At 39.1% G+C, this 17946-nt stretch overlaps 1 protein-coding gene across 1 annotated transcript in view; it reads left to right on the top strand.

Moving 5' to 3' along the window:
• Positions 1-17946, top strand: part of CENPK (centromere protein K) — a 41622-nt gene that overhangs the window by 7084 nt on the left and 16592 nt on the right. Inside the window, exons 3-5 of the mRNA XM_060091721.1 lie at positions 3333-3483; positions 12199-12255; positions 15868-15940. Coding sequence (XP_059947704.1) covers positions 3367-3483; positions 12199-12255; positions 15868-15940 — 247 coding nt within the window. The 5' untranslated portion in view covers positions 3333-3366. The remainder of the gene's footprint in view (positions 1-3332; positions 3484-12198; positions 12256-15867; positions 15941-17946) is intronic.

The following is a 17946-nucleotide window of genomic DNA, read 5'->3' as shown; positions in this document are numbered from 1 at the left end:
AAGTAGAACTTGCACAAGCTCCTACCAACACATTTATTCACCTACCTGTCTGTATCTGTGCCCCTAATATTCTGCCTACCTTCCCATTAAAATGGATGAACTGTATGTATATCTATCTTAGAACAACCCTTCTACTTGTGTATTAGATCTAATTCTTCTCTTTCCTCTCCTTTCTCTTCAGCATCAACAATGTTTGCTTCTCTTACTGTATCATATAAAGATGCTGTATTTCCTCCTAACTTAAAAAAAAAAAGCAAAAAACTCCACCCCATATCTCACTACATCTGGTACCTCACTTCTCCTTCCCTTTAGAGAAAAAAATTCTTGAAAATGTTTTATATACTGGATATGTCCAATTCTTTGCCTTCTATTCTCTCTTGAGTCTACTTCAGTCAGGCTTTCACTTCCACCATTATCCTGAAACTACTTTTATGAAGGTTAACAATGACCTCCATTTTTGTATTTACTTAAATGAAATTGTGTGACAAGTTACTCCAAAACTTATGTAATAGGAGTGGGGCAGGCATGCAGCCATTGGGGCACAACTATTAGCATGGCGGTTAGAGGTCCTGCTCCAGCAATGGTCAGTCTTGCAGTGGTCCTCGCAGCAGAGAGTGCAGTATGAGGCGGACTGTGGGCTTCTCCCCAGACCCTCGGGCCTCAGGCTGGTGGGTGAGCAGGGGGGCCCAGGGACAGGCTAAGGGCTGTGTCCCATTGAGCTCCAGAGCCCTCGCCCTGGCCACCCACTGGCTGGGCCCAGGCCTTGAAGCAGCAGTGAACCTCTGCCCTATCCCTACCTCCTCGACCTAATGGTGGTGGCAGTCTCCATCCGTCGCAGTCCGAGGAACCTGGTTTGGATGGCCTGAGGAGCCTGAGGGCAGGTTGGGTCCTGGGCGCCTTGCTCCCTCAGTGATGATGGCTGGGCAGGGTCTGGGGACCTGGCCCTGAGGGCGCTGCCAGCTGAGATCTGTCTTTTCAGCCAGGCCTGGGCACTGGCGGGAGGGCCCAGACTGGGTGCAGGACGGACACTCCTGGGCAGGATAACTGGCCTGCTCCTGGGCAGGATACACAGCCCCCACACAGCGGGGCAGGATAACCTCCTTCTCTTAGCCAGGGCCTGGACCTCAGAGGGTGAAAGTTGAGCCTTGGGACCTTGCCCTCTCTTGTCAGAACAGAGAATAACGTTTGTTTTGTTGGAGGTTTACGGGAACATCGTGACCTGACCGTGACCTGACCTCAAGAACAAAGGACCTGACTTGAAGAAGTCTAACCATGCCCATCCCTCACCTTTCCTATAAAAGGGCTTTGCTGAAACTTTTCAGGGAGTTCCGTGTTTTTAAGGATGAGCCACCAGTCTCCTTGCATGGCCCTGTAATAAACCTTTCTCTGCTCCAAACTCTGACGTTTTGGTATTGTTTGGCCTCACTGTGTGTCGGGCACACAGACTTGCATTCATTAACAGAGATGTAAAACAACCATTTATTGTGCTCAGTGATTCTTGCATCAGGAGTTCAGACAGGACATAGCAGGGACAGCTTGTCTCTGCTCCACAATGTCTGGGTTATTATCTAGAAGACTCAGAGCCTGGGGGCTGAATCATCAGAAAATTTGTTCACATGCGTGTCTGATGGTTGATGCTAGCTTTTGGCTGGGAACCACAGTTCCTTTCAGTGTAGGCTTCTCCAAGTGGTCCCTTTATTTGTGCTAGTTTGGGCTTCCTTATAGCATGACTGGGTTGCAAGTGAGTATTCTGAGTGAGAGAGAGAGCCAGATGTAAGCCTTTTATGACTTAGTCTTGGAAGTCATGGGACATCACTTTCATTGTATTTTATTCATATAAGTAGTCAGAAAGGCATACTCAGGTTCAAGGGTGGGGGGTAAAGAGGCTCTGCCTCTAGTTGGGGAGTGACAACCTGAAATATTGCTGACTATTTTTGGAAAATACAGTCCCTTATCCATATTGCCAAGTAAATTGTCAATTCTCTGTTTTTGTCTTATTTGACCTATCACTAGTAGTTGATAGTTCATCACTCCTTCCTTGAACACTGATCTTGGATTTCAGGATATCATACTCTTTTTTTCCTTTTACCTTATGCGTCACTCCTTCTCAGACTATTTAGGTCACTCCTTCTCAGACTATTTCCTCATCTCTTCAGTCTCTCCAGGTCTGGAACTCTTCTCATTTCTATCTGTACACTCTTCCTTTTCTGATCTCACCTAGCCTCATGGCTTTAAATATCTGTATGGGGGTGACTCTCAAATTCTAGCTCGAAACTTTCCCATGAACTGCAAACATGTATATCCAGTTGCCTAAATAGCAGCTCCACTAATAGACACCTTAAATTTAGCACGTCCTGAACTGGATTCTTAATCAGCATCACCTCATGCCTTACTGAATCTGTTTCTTCTGTCATCTTCCCCATCTCAGTAACTGGCAGCTCCATCTTTCCAATTGCTTAGGCCCAAACTTTTAAAATAATAATTGATTCATCTCTTTCTTTGACACTCTATAAACAGACGGTTAGGAAATCCTTTTGGCTCTATCTTGGAAATATATTTAGAATTGGACATTTTGTACTCTCAATATTATCCTGGTCCCCATCTTACTTGGATCATTGCAGTAACTTTCTAACTGGTTTTCCTACTTCTCTCCTTACTGGCTGTAGTTATCCAGAGTTATAATGTTAAAATACAATTCAAATCATGTCATCCCTCTGTTCAAAACCCTCTAATCACTTAACATCCCAGCCTATGTCGTTAAAATGACTTGCAAAGCCCACATGATCTCATCCTTATTATCTCTCTGACTTCATCTTGTATTCTCTGCTTTACTCTGCTCTAATCACCGTGGCTACTTTACTGCTTTAGGACACAGCAGTCATGTTCCTTTCCCAAGGCCTTTGTACTTACATTTCCCTCTGCCTGGAGCCTCTTTCCCTAAATATCCTCATGTCTTACTTCCTTCTCTCCTTCATGTTTTTGCTAAGTTGTCAACCTCTCATTGACCTTATATGACCACCTTATGTAAAATTACATTGCCCCTGTCTGAGCACTCCCTGTGTTTCTTCCTTGTCTTGCTTTTCTTCATTGTACTTACAAATTACTTGATATGCAACACTATATTTTTTAAATCTTTTTATTTTATTTATAGCTTCTTTATATTTGTTTTAATCTTTTTAGTTTATTCTGTTTTCCTCACCTAGAATGTAAGCTCCATGGTTGGAGGAATTTTTGCGTATTTTCTTCACTGTTACATCGTTAGCGCCTAGGTGAGTATCTGACAGGTAATGGGTATTCAACAAATATTATTAAATGACTATTTTTTCCTTCAGTTTTTCTTACAAGGCTAAGAAAATCACAAGGCACATGTCAGTGAATCAGCAACATCTAGATCCAGATAGTACTACAGATGTGGAAGATGTTACACATGCTGAAGAAGAACTTATTAAAAAATGTGAAGAAATGTGGAAAGATATGGAAGAAGTAAGTATCAAGACATAAAAGTGATATCCCTATTACTTACTATTACTTACTATATCCCAATTACTTACTACTTTAAGAAACTTTATACTAGGTGAGCTGTAGAAAGAGAAAAAATTATGGCAGTCCCTACCCTGAAGGAGATTATCATCTAATGGAGGCAATAACAAATTTTATTAGAAGTGTGGTGGTAAAGTTCAAAGAGGATACGTAGGAGGAGTACTAAGCCTAGACTGAAGGGGCCAAAGATAGCTTTCTTAAAGAGGAAATAACTGAGTTCACTTTTTTTTTTTTTTTTGCCATTTTTCACAGAATGTTTATTGAGCATCTGTTATTACCACTAGAAAGAATTCACATTTATTGAATGCTTACCATGTGTCAGGCCCTACTTTATTTCTTGCTGTGCAAAAATTATTTATTTATTTATTTATTTATTTATTTTATTAGTTTCTGCTTTATAACAAAGTGAATCCGTCATACATATACATCTGTTCCCCCATCCCTTCCCTCTTGCGTCTCCCTCCCTCCCACCCTCCCTATCCCACCCCTCCAGGCGGTCACAAAGCACCAAGCTGATCTCCCTGTGCTATGCGGCTGCTTCCCACTGGCTATCTACCTTACGTTTGGTACAGTATATATGTCCATGCCTCTCTTTCGCTTTGTCACAGCTTACCCTTCCCCCTCCCCATATCCTCCAGCCCATTCTCAAGTAGGTCTGTGTCTTTATTCCTGTTTTATCCCTAGGTTCTTCATGACATTTTTTTTTTCTTAAATTCCATATATATGTGTTAGCATACAGTATTTCTCTTTCTCTTTCTGACTTACTTCACTCTGTATGACATACTCTAGGTCCATCCACCTCATTACAAATAGCTCAGTTTCGTTTCTTTTTATGGCTGAGTAATATTCCATTGTATATATGTGCCACATCTTCTTTATCCATTCATCCGATGATGGACACTTAGGTTGTTTCCATCTCCGGGCAATGTGAATAGAGCTGCAATGAACATTTTGGTACATGTCTCTTTTTGAATTATGGTTTTCTCAGGCTATATGCCTAGTAGTGGGATTGTTGGGTCATATGGTAGTTCTATTTTTAGTTTTTTAAGGAACCTCCATACTGTTCTCCATAGTGGCTGTACCAATTCACATTCCCACCAGCAGTGCAAGAGTGTTCCCTTTTCTCCACACCCTCTCCAGCATTTATTGTTTCTAGATTTCTTGATGATGGCCATTCTGACTGGTGTGAGATGATATCTCATTGTAGTTTTGATTTGCATTTCTCTAATGATTAATGATGTTGAGCATTCTTTCATGTGTTTGTTGGCAGTCTGTATATCTTCTTTGGAGAAATGCCTATTTAAGTCTTCTGCCCATTTTTTGATTGGATTGTTTGTTTTCTTGCTATTGAGCTGCATGAGCTGTTTATAAATTTTGGAGATTAATCCTTTGTCAGTTGCTTCATTTGCAAATATTTTCTCCCATTCTGAGGGGTGTCTTTTGGTCTTGTTTATGGTTTCCTTTGCTGTGCAAAAGCTTTGAAGTTTCATTAGGTCCCATTTGTTTATCTTTGTTTTTATTTCCATTCCTCTAGGAGGTGGGTCCAAAAGGATCTTGCTGTGATTTATGTCATAGAGTGTTCTTCCTATGTTTTCCTCTAAGAGTTTGATAGTGTCTGGCCTTACATTTAGGTCTTTAATCCATTTTGAGCTTATTTTTGTGTATGGTGTTAGGGAATGATCTAATCTCATACTTTTACATGTCCCTATCCAGTTTTCCCAGCACTGCTTATTGAAGAGGCTGTCCTTTCTCCACTGTACATTCCTGCCTCCTTTATCAAAGATAAGTTGACCATATGTGTGTGGGTTTATCTCTGGGCTTTCTATCCTGTTCCATTGATCTATCTTTCTGTTTTTGTGCCAGTACCACACTGTCTTGATTACTGTAGCTTTGTAGTATAGTCTGAAGTCAGGGAGCCTGATTCCTCCAGCTCCATTTTTCGTTCTCAAGATTGCTTTGGCTATTCGGGGTCTTTTGTTTTTCCAAACAAATTTTGAAATTTTTGTTCTAGTTCTGTGAAAAATGCCAGTGGTAGTTTGATAGGGATTGCATTGAATCTGTAGATTGCTTTGGATAGTAGAGTCATTTTCACAATATTGATTCTTCCAATCCAGGAGCATGGTATATCTCTCCATCTATTTGTATCATCTTTAATTTCTTTCATCAGTGTCTTATAATTTTCTGCATACAGGTCTGTTGTCTCCTTAGGTAGGTTTATTCCTACATATTTTATTCTTTTTGTTGCAATGGTAAATGGGAGTGTTTTCTTGATTTCACTTTCAGATTTTTCATCATTAGTGTACAGAAATGCCAGAGATTTCTGTGCATTAATTTTGTATCCTGAAACTTTACCAAATTCATTGATTAGCTCTAGTAGTTTTCTGGTAGCATCTTTAGGATTCTCTATGTATAGTATCATGTCATCTGCAAACAGTGACAGCTTTACTTCTTCTTTTCCAATTTGGATTCCTTTTATTTCCTTTTCTTCTCTGATTGCTGTGGCTAAAACTTCCAAAACTAAGTTGAATAAGAGTGGTGAGAGTGGGCAACCTTGTCTTGTTCCTGATCTTAGTGGAAATGGTTTCAGTTTTTCACCATTGAGGACGATGTTGGCTGTGGGTTTGTCATATATGGCCTTTATTATGTTGAGGAAAGTTCCCTCTATGCCTACTTTCTGCAGGGTTTTTATCATAAATGGGTGCTGAATTTTGTCGAAAGCTTTCTCTGCATCTATTGAGATGATCATATGGTTTTTCTTCTTCAATTTGTTAATATGGTGTATCACATTGATTGATTTGTGTATATTGAAGAATCCTTGCAGTCCTGTAATAAACGCCACTTGATCATGGTGTATGATCCTTTTAATGTGCTGCTGGATTCTGTTTGCTAGTATTTTGTTGAGGATTTTTGCATCTATGTTCATCAGTGATATTGGCCTGTAGTTTTCTTTCTTTGTGACATCCTTGCCTGGTTTTGGTATCAGGGTGATGGTGGCCTCGTAGAATGAGTTTGGGAGTGTTCCTCCCTCTGCTATATTTTGGAAGAGTTTGAGAAGGATAGGTGTTAGCTCTTCTCTAAATGCTTGATAGAATTCGCCTGTGAAGCCATCTGGTCCTGGGCTTTTGTTTGTTGGAAGATTTTAAATCACAGTTTCAATTTCAGTGCTTGTGATTGGTCTGTTCATATTTTCTATTTCTTCCTGGTTCAGTCTTGGCAGGTTGTGCATTTCTAAGAATTTGTCCATTTCTTCCAGGTTGTCCATTTTATTGGCATAGAGTTGCTTGTAGTAATCTCTCATGATCTTTTGTATTTCTGCAATGTCAGTTGTTACTCCTCCTTTTTCTTTTCTAATTCTATTGATTTGAGTCTTCTCCCTTTTTTTCTTGATGAGCCTGGCTAATGGTTTATCAATTTTGTTTATCTTCTCAAAGAACCAGCTTTTAGTTTTATTGATCTTTGCTATCATTTCTTTCATTTCTTTTTCATTTATTTCTGATCTTATCTTTATGATTTCTTTCCTTCTGCTAACTTTGGGGGTTTTTGTTCTTCTTTCTCTAATTGCTTTAGGTGCAGGGTCAGGTTGTTTACTTGAGGTGTTTCCTGTTTCTTCAGGTGGAATTGTATTGCTATAAACTTCCCCCTTAGAACTGCTTTTGCTGCGTCCCATAGGTTTTGGGTCGTCGTTTCTCCATTGTCATTTGTTTCTAGGTATTTTTTAATTTCCTCTTTGATTTCTTCAGTGATCACTTCGTTATTGAGTACTGTATTGTTTAGCCTCCATGTGTTTGTATTTCTTACAGATCTTTTCCTGTAATTGATGTCTAGTCTCATAGCATTGTGGTTGGAAAAGATACTTGATACAATTTCAATTTTCTTAAATTTACCAAGGCTTGATTTGTGACCCAAGATATGATCTATCCTGGAGAATGTTTCATGAGCACTTGAGAAAAATGTGTATTCTGTTGTTTTTGGATGGAATGTCCTATAAATATCAATTAAGTCCATCTTGTTTAATGTATCATTTAAAGCTTGTGTTTCCTTATTTATTTTCATTTTGGATGATCTGTCCATTGGTGAAAGTGGGGTGTTAAAGTCCCCTACTATGAGTGTGTTACTGTCGATTTCCCCTTTTATGGCTGTTAGTATTTGCCTTATGTATTGAGGTGCTCCTATGTTGGGTGCATAAATATTTACAATTGTTATATCTTCTTCTTGGATCGATCCCTTGATCATTATGTAGTGTCTTTCTTTGTCTCTTCTAATAGTCTTTATTTTAAAGTCTATTTTGTCTTGATATAAGAATTGCTACTCCAGCTTTCTTTTGATTTCTATTTGCATGGAATATCTTTTTCCATCCCCTTACTTTCAATCTGTATGTGTCTCTAGGTCTGAAGTGGGTCTCTTGTAGACAGCATATATATGGGTCTTGTTTTTGTATCCATTCAGCCAATCTGTGTCTTTTGGTGGGATTTAGTCCATATACATTTAAGGTAATTATTGATATGTATGTTCCTATTCCCATTTCCTTAATTGTTTTGGGTTCATTATTGTAGGTCATTTCCTTCTGTTGTGTTTCTTGCCTAGAGAAGTTCCTTTAGCATTTGTTGTAAAGCTGGTTTGGTGGTGCTGAACTCTCTCAGCTTTTGCTTGTCTGTAAAGGTTTTAATTTCTCCATCAAATTTGAATGAGATCCTTGCTGGGTAGAGTAGTCTTGGTTGCAGGTTTTTCTCCTTCATCACTTTAATTATGTCCTGCCACTCCCTTCTGGCTTGTAGAGTTTCTGCTGAGAGATCAGCTGTTAACCTGATGGGGATTCCCTTGTGTGTTATTTGTTGTTTTTGCCTTGCTGCTTTTAATATGATTTCTTTGTGTTTAATTTTTGACAGTTTGATTAATATGTGTCTTGGCGTATTTCTCCTTGGATTTATTCTGTATGGGACTCTCTGTGTCTCCTGGACTTGATTAACTATTTCCTTTCCTATATTAGGGAAGTTTTCAACTATAATCTCTTCAAATATTTTCTCAGTCCCTTTCTTTTTCTCTTCTTCTTCTGGAACCCCTATAATTCGAATGTTGGTGGGTTTAATGTTGTCCCAGAGGTCTCTGAGACTGTCCTCTGTTCTTTTCATTCTTTTTTCTTTATTTTGCTCTGCACCAGTTATTTCCACTATTTTATCTTCCACCTCACTTATCCGTTCTTCTGCCTCAGTTATTCTGCTATTGATCCCATCTAGAGTACTTTTCATTTCATTTATTGTGTTTTTAATCGATGCTTGATTCATCTTTAGTTCTTCTAGGTCCTTGTTAACTGTTTCTTGCATTTTGTCTATTCTATTTCCAAGATTTTGCATCTTGGAAATAGCATCTTGGATCATCTTTACTATCATTATTCTGAATTCTTTTTCAGGTAGACTGCCTATTTCCTCTTCATTTGTTAGGTCTGGTATGTTTTTATCTTGCTCCTTCTCCTGCTGTGTGTTTTTCTGTCTTCTCATTTTGCTTATCTTACTGTGTTTGTGGTCTCCTTTTTGCAGGCTGCAGGTTCGTAGTTCCTGTTGTTTTTGGTGTCTGTCCCCAGTGGCTAAGGTTGGTTCAGTGGGTTGTGTAGGCTTCCTGGTGGAGGGGACTAGTGCCTGTGTTCTGGTGGATGAGGCTGGATCTTGTCTTTCTGGTGGACAGGTCCATGTCTGGTGGTGTATTTTGGGGTGTCTGTGGAATTTTTATGATTTTACGCAGCCTCTCTGCTAATGGGTGGAGTTGTGTTCCTGTCTTGCTAGTTGTTTGGCATAGGGTGTCCAGCACTGTAGCTTGCTGGTCGTTGAGTGAAGCTGGCTTCTGGTATTGAGATGAAGATCTCTGGAAGATTTTCGCCGTTTGATATTATGTGGAGCTGGGAGGTCTCTTGTGGACCAGTGTCCTGAAGTTGGCTCTCCCACCTCAGAGGCTCAGCACTGACTCCTGGCTCCTCAATTTGGGATGATTTATTGTCTATTCATGTATTCCACAGATGCAGGGTACATCAAGTTGATTGTGGAGCTTTAATCCGCTGCTTCTGAGGCTGCTGGGAGAGATTTCCCTTTCTCTTCTTTGTTCTCACAGCTCCCGGGTCTCAGCTTTGGATTTGGCCCCACTTCTCCTTGTAGTTCGCCGGAGGGCGTCTGTTCTTCGCTCAGACAGGACAGGGTTAAAGGAGCAGCCGCTTCGGGGACTCTGGCTCACTCAGGCCGGGGGCGAGGGAGGGGCACGGAGTGCGGGTGGAGCCTGCAGCAGCAGAGGCCGGCCTGACGTTGCACCAGCCCGAGGCGCGCCATGCGTTCTCCCAGGGAAGCCGTCCCTGGATCCTGGGACCCCGGCAGTGACGGGCTGCACAGGCTTCCCGGAAGGGGGGCGTGGACAGTGACCCGCGCTCGCACACAGGCCTCGCGGCGGCGGTAGCAGCCCCTGCGCCCCACGCCCGTCTGTGGGGTCCGCGCTTTCAGCCACGGCTCGCGCCCGTCTCTGGAGCTCCTCCAAGCAGCGCTCTTAATCCCCTCTCCTCACACACCAGGAAACAAAGAGGGAAGAAAAAGTCTCTTGCCTCTTCGGCAGGTCCAAACTTCTTCCCGGACTCCCTCCCGGCTAGCTGTGGTGCATTAGCCCCTTCAGGCTGTGTTCACGCCGCCAACCCCAGTCCTCTCCCTGCGCTCCGACTGAAGCCCGAGCCTCAGCTCCCAGTGCTGCCCGCCCCTGCGGGTGAGCAGACAAGCCTCTCGGGCTGGTGAGTGCCGGTTGGCACCGATCCTCTGTGCGGGAATCTCTCTGCTTTGCCCTACCCAGGTACGTGGGGAGTTTCTTGCCTTTTAGGAGGTCTGAGGTCTTCTGCCAGCGTACAGTAGGTGTTCTGTAGGAGTTTTTCCACGTGTAGCTGTATTTCTGGTGTATCTGTGGGGAGGAAGGTGATCTCCACGTCTTACTCTTCCGCCATCTTCCCCAGAAGTCTCCCTGAGTTCATTTCTAAAGAATAAATAGGAGTTAGCCTGTGAAAGTGGAAGAGGTATACAAAGCAGAAAGAACAAAATATATAAATGTTGGGAGATTTTAGAGAACTCTAAGTAGAATAGTATGACATGTAAAGTAGGAGAAGAAGGATATGTAGAGTGAGACTGGAGAGGTAATTAGGGGCAACACATGAAGGATTTTGTTGAATGTATATTATGGGGAATGATTAAAGGATTATAAACATGAAGTGACCTGATGAGATATCTTGATTGAGAAAATAACTGGTGGTTTTGAAGAAGATGGAATGCAGAAGAGTGAGACTATACAAAGAAAGAATATTTAGGAGTCTCTAGTAGTAGTCCTGTAAGAAGTACTGAAGCCTAAGTCTTGTCATTGCAAATAGAAAAATGGATTCAAGAGATGCTAAGAAGTTTGGACTAAAAGGACCTGGAGGTTAATTGTTGTGAAATGGGGAGGGGGAATTACAGATAGTTTCAGGTTCCTGGTTTGGGCCATTGAGTGGTTGGTGAGGTTATTTCCCAAGATAGAGAATATAAAGGGGGAGAACACATACTTATGGAGTTTAAGTGAAAATATGAATTAATTTAGAAAATGTTGTGTTTGAACTGTATGTACATTTTCTGAGTTACTGGGGTAGAATCACTTCTGGTGCACTATAGTATGCTGGTAAAAATTTGTTTTACTTAAAATAGTGTAATGTATAATATAGGCCACAGACATTTTTTTACATCCTATTCTTCCCAGTAAGGTTTCAGATTAAGGCAGGTTAGTGGGTTTTTTTTCTTTAAAAAAATTTTTTTTTAACATATATCCTTGGTACTCTGTATCATTACTGTATTTTCAAGATAATTTGTATTGCTTTTGAAATTTTTTCAATATAGAAATTTGAATAAAAAACTGAAATTTTCTTTTGATGGAAAAATACTGCACCTAGAAATAAGCACAAATAAAATTTAAATTGCCCATTTTTTTACTCAGATATAATCACTATTAACAATTATGGATTTTTTTTAATGGCATAGTAGCAATGTCTCCTGATGGCTTTATTTTCTTATGATCTTAACTATCTTCTTACCTCTTTTGTTATCTTTCTGTAATGTTTTCCCCCTTGTTCTTTTATTTCCCATTTTTGCATTATCTAGTTTCTAATTCACCCTAGCTACTAATTTTTGTTTTTGTTTTTCCTATGCTCATCTTTTCATTCTGTGTTGAGTTAAGCATCCACTTTTACTTTTTTGTTTTGCAGTACGCGGGCCTCTCACTGTTGTGGCCTCTCCCATTGCGGAGCACAGACTCCGGACGCGCAGGCTCAGCAGCCATGGCTCACGGGCCCAGGCGCTCCGTGTCATGTGGGATCCTCCCAGACCCGGGCACGAACCCACGTCCCCTGCATCGGCAGGCGGACTCCCATCCACTGCGCCACCAGGGAAACCCCACTTTTACTTTTGATGCGTTCACGTTGGGTCCTATTTGGCTGCCTTCCTGATCCTCTTGCTTAGGAAGTAAAGAATTTAAACAAACTCTTCTCGTATAGCAGATAAATATTGTTTTATTGTATATTGTTTTAGAGGAATATTACATTGGTATAAAAGGACAAGGAAAAGGAATTGTTTGTGGTGTATAGTGTGTGACTTGTTTTTCTTTACTTTTTAAATCAAGTGTCAGAACAAATTATCGCTTGTTGGAACTGAGACACTCACTGATTCAAATGCTCAGGTATGATTCTTTTTGTTCTTCCGAAAAGTAGGTAAGTGGAATTTATTTTTTTAGATTAGAAGTGTGTCATCTATATTTATGCCAAGTATAATAGCTTTGTTAATACCTGTATGCTTAATGATTTGGAAAATTTTCTACTCTTTCTGATTTAAGAGGAGTATTCTAAAAACTTTTTGAATAATCTTATAAATAAATTCTTTATTATTTATCTTTTAACAACTACACATACATTCAACTTTGAGTGAATTACTCATTGGCTGCTATTATGATACCGTGTTAAAAATTAGAACAAAGAATGTCGTACTTTGTGTTAGGTGCAGTAGCCACAGTTATTTTACTGTCTGTGTGGAATCTTAACTGATTTTACCCTAAGTTTAATAAAAGGATTAAAATATTCATTTCAAAATGCAAAGACCTATGGAATTGGTTTAGAGATACACCAGTGGTTCAGTGCAACAGATTAAGAATTTAAAATATGACAAAGATGATAGTTCCAATCTTTGGGAAAGGGATGAATTAGTTAATAAATGATAGTGGTACAACTGTATATCCATCTGGGAGAAAATAAAATTGGACTTCTATCTTTCATTATATAAACATAAATTCTGGATGAATTGCTATGAAAATCTTACAAGAAAAGCTGGAGACTATTTGTGCAATCTAGTTAGAGACCAGGGAAAATGTCTTGGCTGATAATAGAAATTTAGACACGGTAAAAGAAAACTTAGATGCATTTGACCATATAAAAAGTTAAAAATGTTTTAGTGATAAAAATTCTAAGAACAGATTTAAATATACAAATAATTCCAATGAAAGTTCTCCAGAACTAGTGGGAGCATGTCAAAAGACATTGGAACCAATTGAAGGCACTTGGCTGTCCAAATTTAGTATCATGTGAGCATTAAAAGAAATACTGGCTTCAATTGAAAATAATGATGTGAAAACATAAAAATCTATGAGCATAATAATACTCAGTAATAAAAGAGAATGAGAGGGCCTCCCTGGTGGCGCAGTGGTTGAGAGTCCGCCTGCCGATGCAGGGGACATGGGTTCGTGCCCCGGTCTGGGAGGATCCCATATGCCGCGGAGCGGCTGGGCCCGTGAGCCATGGCCGCTGAGCCTGCGCATCCGGAGCCTGTGCTCTGCAACGGGAGAGGCCACAACAGTGAGAGGCCCGCGTACAGCAAAAAAAAAAAAAAAAAAAAAGAGAATGAGAGAGAAAGAGGAAAAAACTAATTTGTCACTTTTGGAAGTGCCTATTACACCAGATCTTTAAAAATTGGTGATAAAAAAATTAAGCCATCTTTTGTAAAAAAGCTTTTTATCCATCAATAAATAAATAGTGTTCTTTTGTACAGGGTAAAACTGAATATTTTATTTGGAAAAATATTGTACAATAAATAAATAATTATCTGGTTTCCTTGGGAAATATGGTTCTTATGTTGTAGAAATTGAGACCTACTGAATCAGAGTCACTAGGGATGAAGCCTGTAATTTTCCTGAATGATTTTCAGGCAGTAAGCCAAACACTTGGTTTTGAGGGAAGTGCTTATGTAGTTGTAAATGATCAGTATCCTGAGATAGTCAATAATAACATTATCTAAAGAATCCAAAAAATGTCTTTTCCTATTTTGTTAGAGATCCCTAATATTCCTCCCAGGTTTGATGATTCTCTAGGAACACTCACAGTACTCCTAGTTATACTCATGGCCGGGATTTATTGCACTGAAATGATACAGAGTAACATCAGCAAAGGGAAAAGAAGCATGGGTTGAAGTTCAGAGGAAACCAGGCACAAGCTTTCAGGAGCCTTTCCCAGTGGAGTCACACAAGACATACTTAATTACCCCAATGAGTTGTGACAATGAGTGTGAAATGTTGTCTACCAGGGAACCTCATTAGAGACTCAGAGCCCAAAGTTTTTTGTGGGGGGTAGTCACATAGGCACCCCTTGCCTAGCAGTTATCAAAATACCAGACTCTCAGGAGGAAAGCAGGTGTTTAGCATGAATTGTATTTTCTCACGCTTTAGGCACAGAGAGCCACTCTTGTGAGTTAGGTTGACGGGAACCTTCTGAAGCCAGATGCCAGCAAAGGGCCAACCTTCCAAGCAGGCCTTTAAGCATAATTTCAGGCTTGCTTTGTTAACTCTTTTTGACATATCTGTTAACTTCAAAACTTCAATATTAAAACTCAATCCATTTTCCAAAGCAAGGAGTTAGATATTTAAATGAGAAAATGGCAGGATTTCTCAAATATGTGTGTTTAAATCACTTTAGAAATACTACTGTTATTTTCTTTTTCAGAAAGGGTTTAGTTTTATATCAGTATCAGAAATAATTTGGGTGTTTGCTTTAGCTGGGCTTTAGAAGGTAAGAGCTGAGTTTCATCAGTATAGTATGAGATTAAATTATAGTTTTTTAATAGGTTCAAAAATAAGTATCAGTAATTTTATATATTTCAATCTAATATGTTCAGGAAAAGTGACATAGATACCTTATCATTATGATAGTTTTGCCTAGTTTAAATAGTACTTTTTAAGTATTTGTTATCCTTTTCTAGTAATAATAATAATAATTAACATTTATAAATCACTGTATAGTTCACAAAAAAACTTTTTTACATTCTTATTTAATTATCTCTAGGAAAATAATGTTAAACTCTTTTTTGGTAAAATTTTTAATACCTGTAAATGCATTTTTATATAATTATATAAATCTTTCAAAGAGACTAGGTTTTTTTCTCTGACTGTTCAACAGCCAGTGTTATGATCCAGAGCAGGGTCTTTGAGCTCCCCGCTCTGCATCATAAAAATTTGTTATAAAAGAGTACTTGGTGTCCTTTTAGTATAAATATTACAGGAATACCTATTGCATTTTTGAAATGTGAATTTTTGATCTGTTTGTCTATGTATAAAATTATATAGAGGAGGTAAAAAATGTTTTGAAATTTAAGCATACATAATTTTATGGTCTAATCAGGCAACAGATTTATCACACAGATTTATAATTATCAAATTTACAATGATTGGAATCACCTAATATTAGAAACATTTATCCTAATTTATTTTTGGCTAAAGGGGTACACAGTTTACAAACTATTGTGTAGTAAAACTGGTTTTTATATGTGATTTGTGGAACCAGTCTCATTTTATAATTGTCTTTATGTATGTATTGATATTTAAACTTATTTTTAACTGCTCAGCTAAACATACTTGCAATTTTTCTGAAAGTGCATAGAAAGGAAAAAAACGCATATTTAAAGCAAATTTGTTTAAAAAATGTTGGTAAGAAGTAACATTCTTTTTTTTAAAGAATATTAATTTAGGGAATAAACTTAATGTACTTAGGTATTTTTAGGTTGAATGGTGAAGTTAGAATTGATCATTTTTAATACTGTATTGCTGGTGTAATGGCAATTTATAAGCCATTTAAAGGAAAATTCTGTTAGGAGTGATAATTTTTTATAGTTTAGATTGCTATTATGTTAACCATTTATGTTAGGAACTTGTGTTAAAGTATTAAGACTGTCTACACTTTTGTCTATGAATAAATATGAATATTATGCAAGAAATGACTTTGTTTTATTCTCTTGTTCTTTTTTTTTAAAATAGCTGTCATTATTAATTATGCAAGTGAAATGTTTGACTGCTGAACTCAGTCAATGGCAGAAAGAAACTCCTGAAAGTAAGATTCTTATTTTTAGTCTTATATTTTTGTAAACAAATTAATGGTGAATTAATTTAATGTTCCCAAGAAGAATTTAAGGTCCATTTACCCTCTTGAAATTGCCTAATTTCCATTGCTATTAGGAAGTCACGTTATTTTTCTTATTTTATGCACATTATTTCATACTTCATTATTATTATAGATGAACGTATCTGTCTCACAGTAGAATATAGTAATCTTGATGATGGAGATTTTATTACAGCCATCACTGTATCCTCATAGACACTGTTTTATATGCTCAGTAGAAACTGTAAATTGTTTCTTAATGAATGAAACTTACCTAGTGGAAGAGAGAAATTATTTTAGATACTTCCTTACATAAGGGCCACATAGATTTTATGTTGCCTTTTGACTTGTCCAACTGAGGCCAACTATATTTTTGCCTTTGGTTGAGCAATAGAAAATGGCTTAAAGGGGACTTCCCTGCTGGTCCAGTGGTTAAGACACCACACTCCCAATGCAGGGGTCCCAGGTTCAGTCATGCAGCCGCATGATGCAACTAAAAATCCTGAATGCCTCATCTAAAGATCCTGCATCCTGCTAGGAAGATCCCACGTGCCACAACTAATACCCGATGCAGCCAAATAAATTTTTTTTAAAAAGCCTTAAAAATCTGTAGTTATAATACCCAACTAGGAGATATTTTTCTATTATTAAAGCCTACATTCCGGGCTTCCCTGGTGGCGCAGTGGTTGAGGGTCCGCCTGCCGATGCAGGGGACACGGGTTCGTGCCCCGGTCTGGGAGGATCCCACGTGCCGCGGAGCGGCTTGGCCCATGAGCCATGGCCATTGAGCCTGCGTGTCCGGAGCCTGTGCTCCGCAATGGGAGAGGCCACAACAGTGAGAGGCCCACATACCGCAAAAAAAAAAAAAAAAAAAAAAAAAAAGCCTACATTCCTTTATGTGGTATGTATGTCTGTATTTGGTCTTATATATGGATTGTACCCTCTTTTTTCATTTACGTCTCCCTTCTGCTTTCTCCTGCCCCTCTGTTCTCTTTCTTTTAGGCCCCCCCATCCCTTCTTAGTTTACTCTCCATTCTCTATCCCAGTTATTGGGATTCTTTTCTCCTCATTCTCTTCCCAATTTTATCTGCATTCTTGTTTTAAACTACTATATTCATGCCAATGTCCACCATTGTTTTGTGTCTTCACTACCACCTAGTAGTCTTTTTTTTTTTTTTTTTGGCTGCATTGTGTCTTCATTGCTGCGCGTGGGCTTTCTCTAGTTGCGGCGAGCGGGGGCTACTCTTTGTTGCAGTGTGCTAGCTTTTCATTGCGGTAGCTTCTCTTTTTGCCAAGCTCGGGCTCTAGGTGCACAGGCTTCAGTAGTTGCAGCACGCAGGCTCAGTAGTTGTGGTGCATGGGCTTAGTTGCTCCGCGGCATGTGGGATCTTCCCGACCAGAGCTTGAACCCGTGTCCCCTGCATTGGCAGACGGATTCTTAACCACTGCACCACTAGTGAAGTCCTCACCTTGTAGTTTTTTTAATTTCAGCACATCAGATAGGTATGTATATACAATTTTGATTTTAATTTGCATTCAACTGTTTATCTTATTGCCTCCTCTAGCATTATATTGGGCATCTCAGAGACTGCTCATACTCTGCTATTAAAATGTTGGTGTTCTCCAGTTGACTGTGTTCAGCGATTTTTGCTTCTTAACTCTATATGCTATTTCAACATTATATTTTCTGCTCCTGTTTTTATGGGTTATATCTGTATTAATGACTTCTATATTAGTTTGCTAGTGCTGCCATAACAAAGTAGCATGACTGAGTTGCTTAAACAACAGAAGATTTTTTTTTTCCTTCACAGTTTTGGAGGCTAGAAGTCCAAGATCAAGGTGTTGGCAGAGTTGGTTTCTTCTGAGGCCTCTCTCCTTGGCTAATAGATTATCATCTTTCTGTGTCTTCACATGGTTACCTGTCTGTGTTCTAATCTCTTTGTATAAGAATGCCATTC

This window comes from Mesoplodon densirostris, chromosome 3, assembly GCF_025265405.1.
Source record: "Mesoplodon densirostris isolate mMesDen1 chromosome 3, mMesDen1 primary haplotype, whole genome shotgun sequence".
Classification (NCBI taxonomy): domain Eukaryota; kingdom Metazoa; phylum Chordata; class Mammalia; order Artiodactyla; family Ziphiidae; genus Mesoplodon; species Mesoplodon densirostris.
Note: the sequence above shows the minus strand (reverse complement) of the source record. Positions and strands in the feature narration are given on the sequence as shown.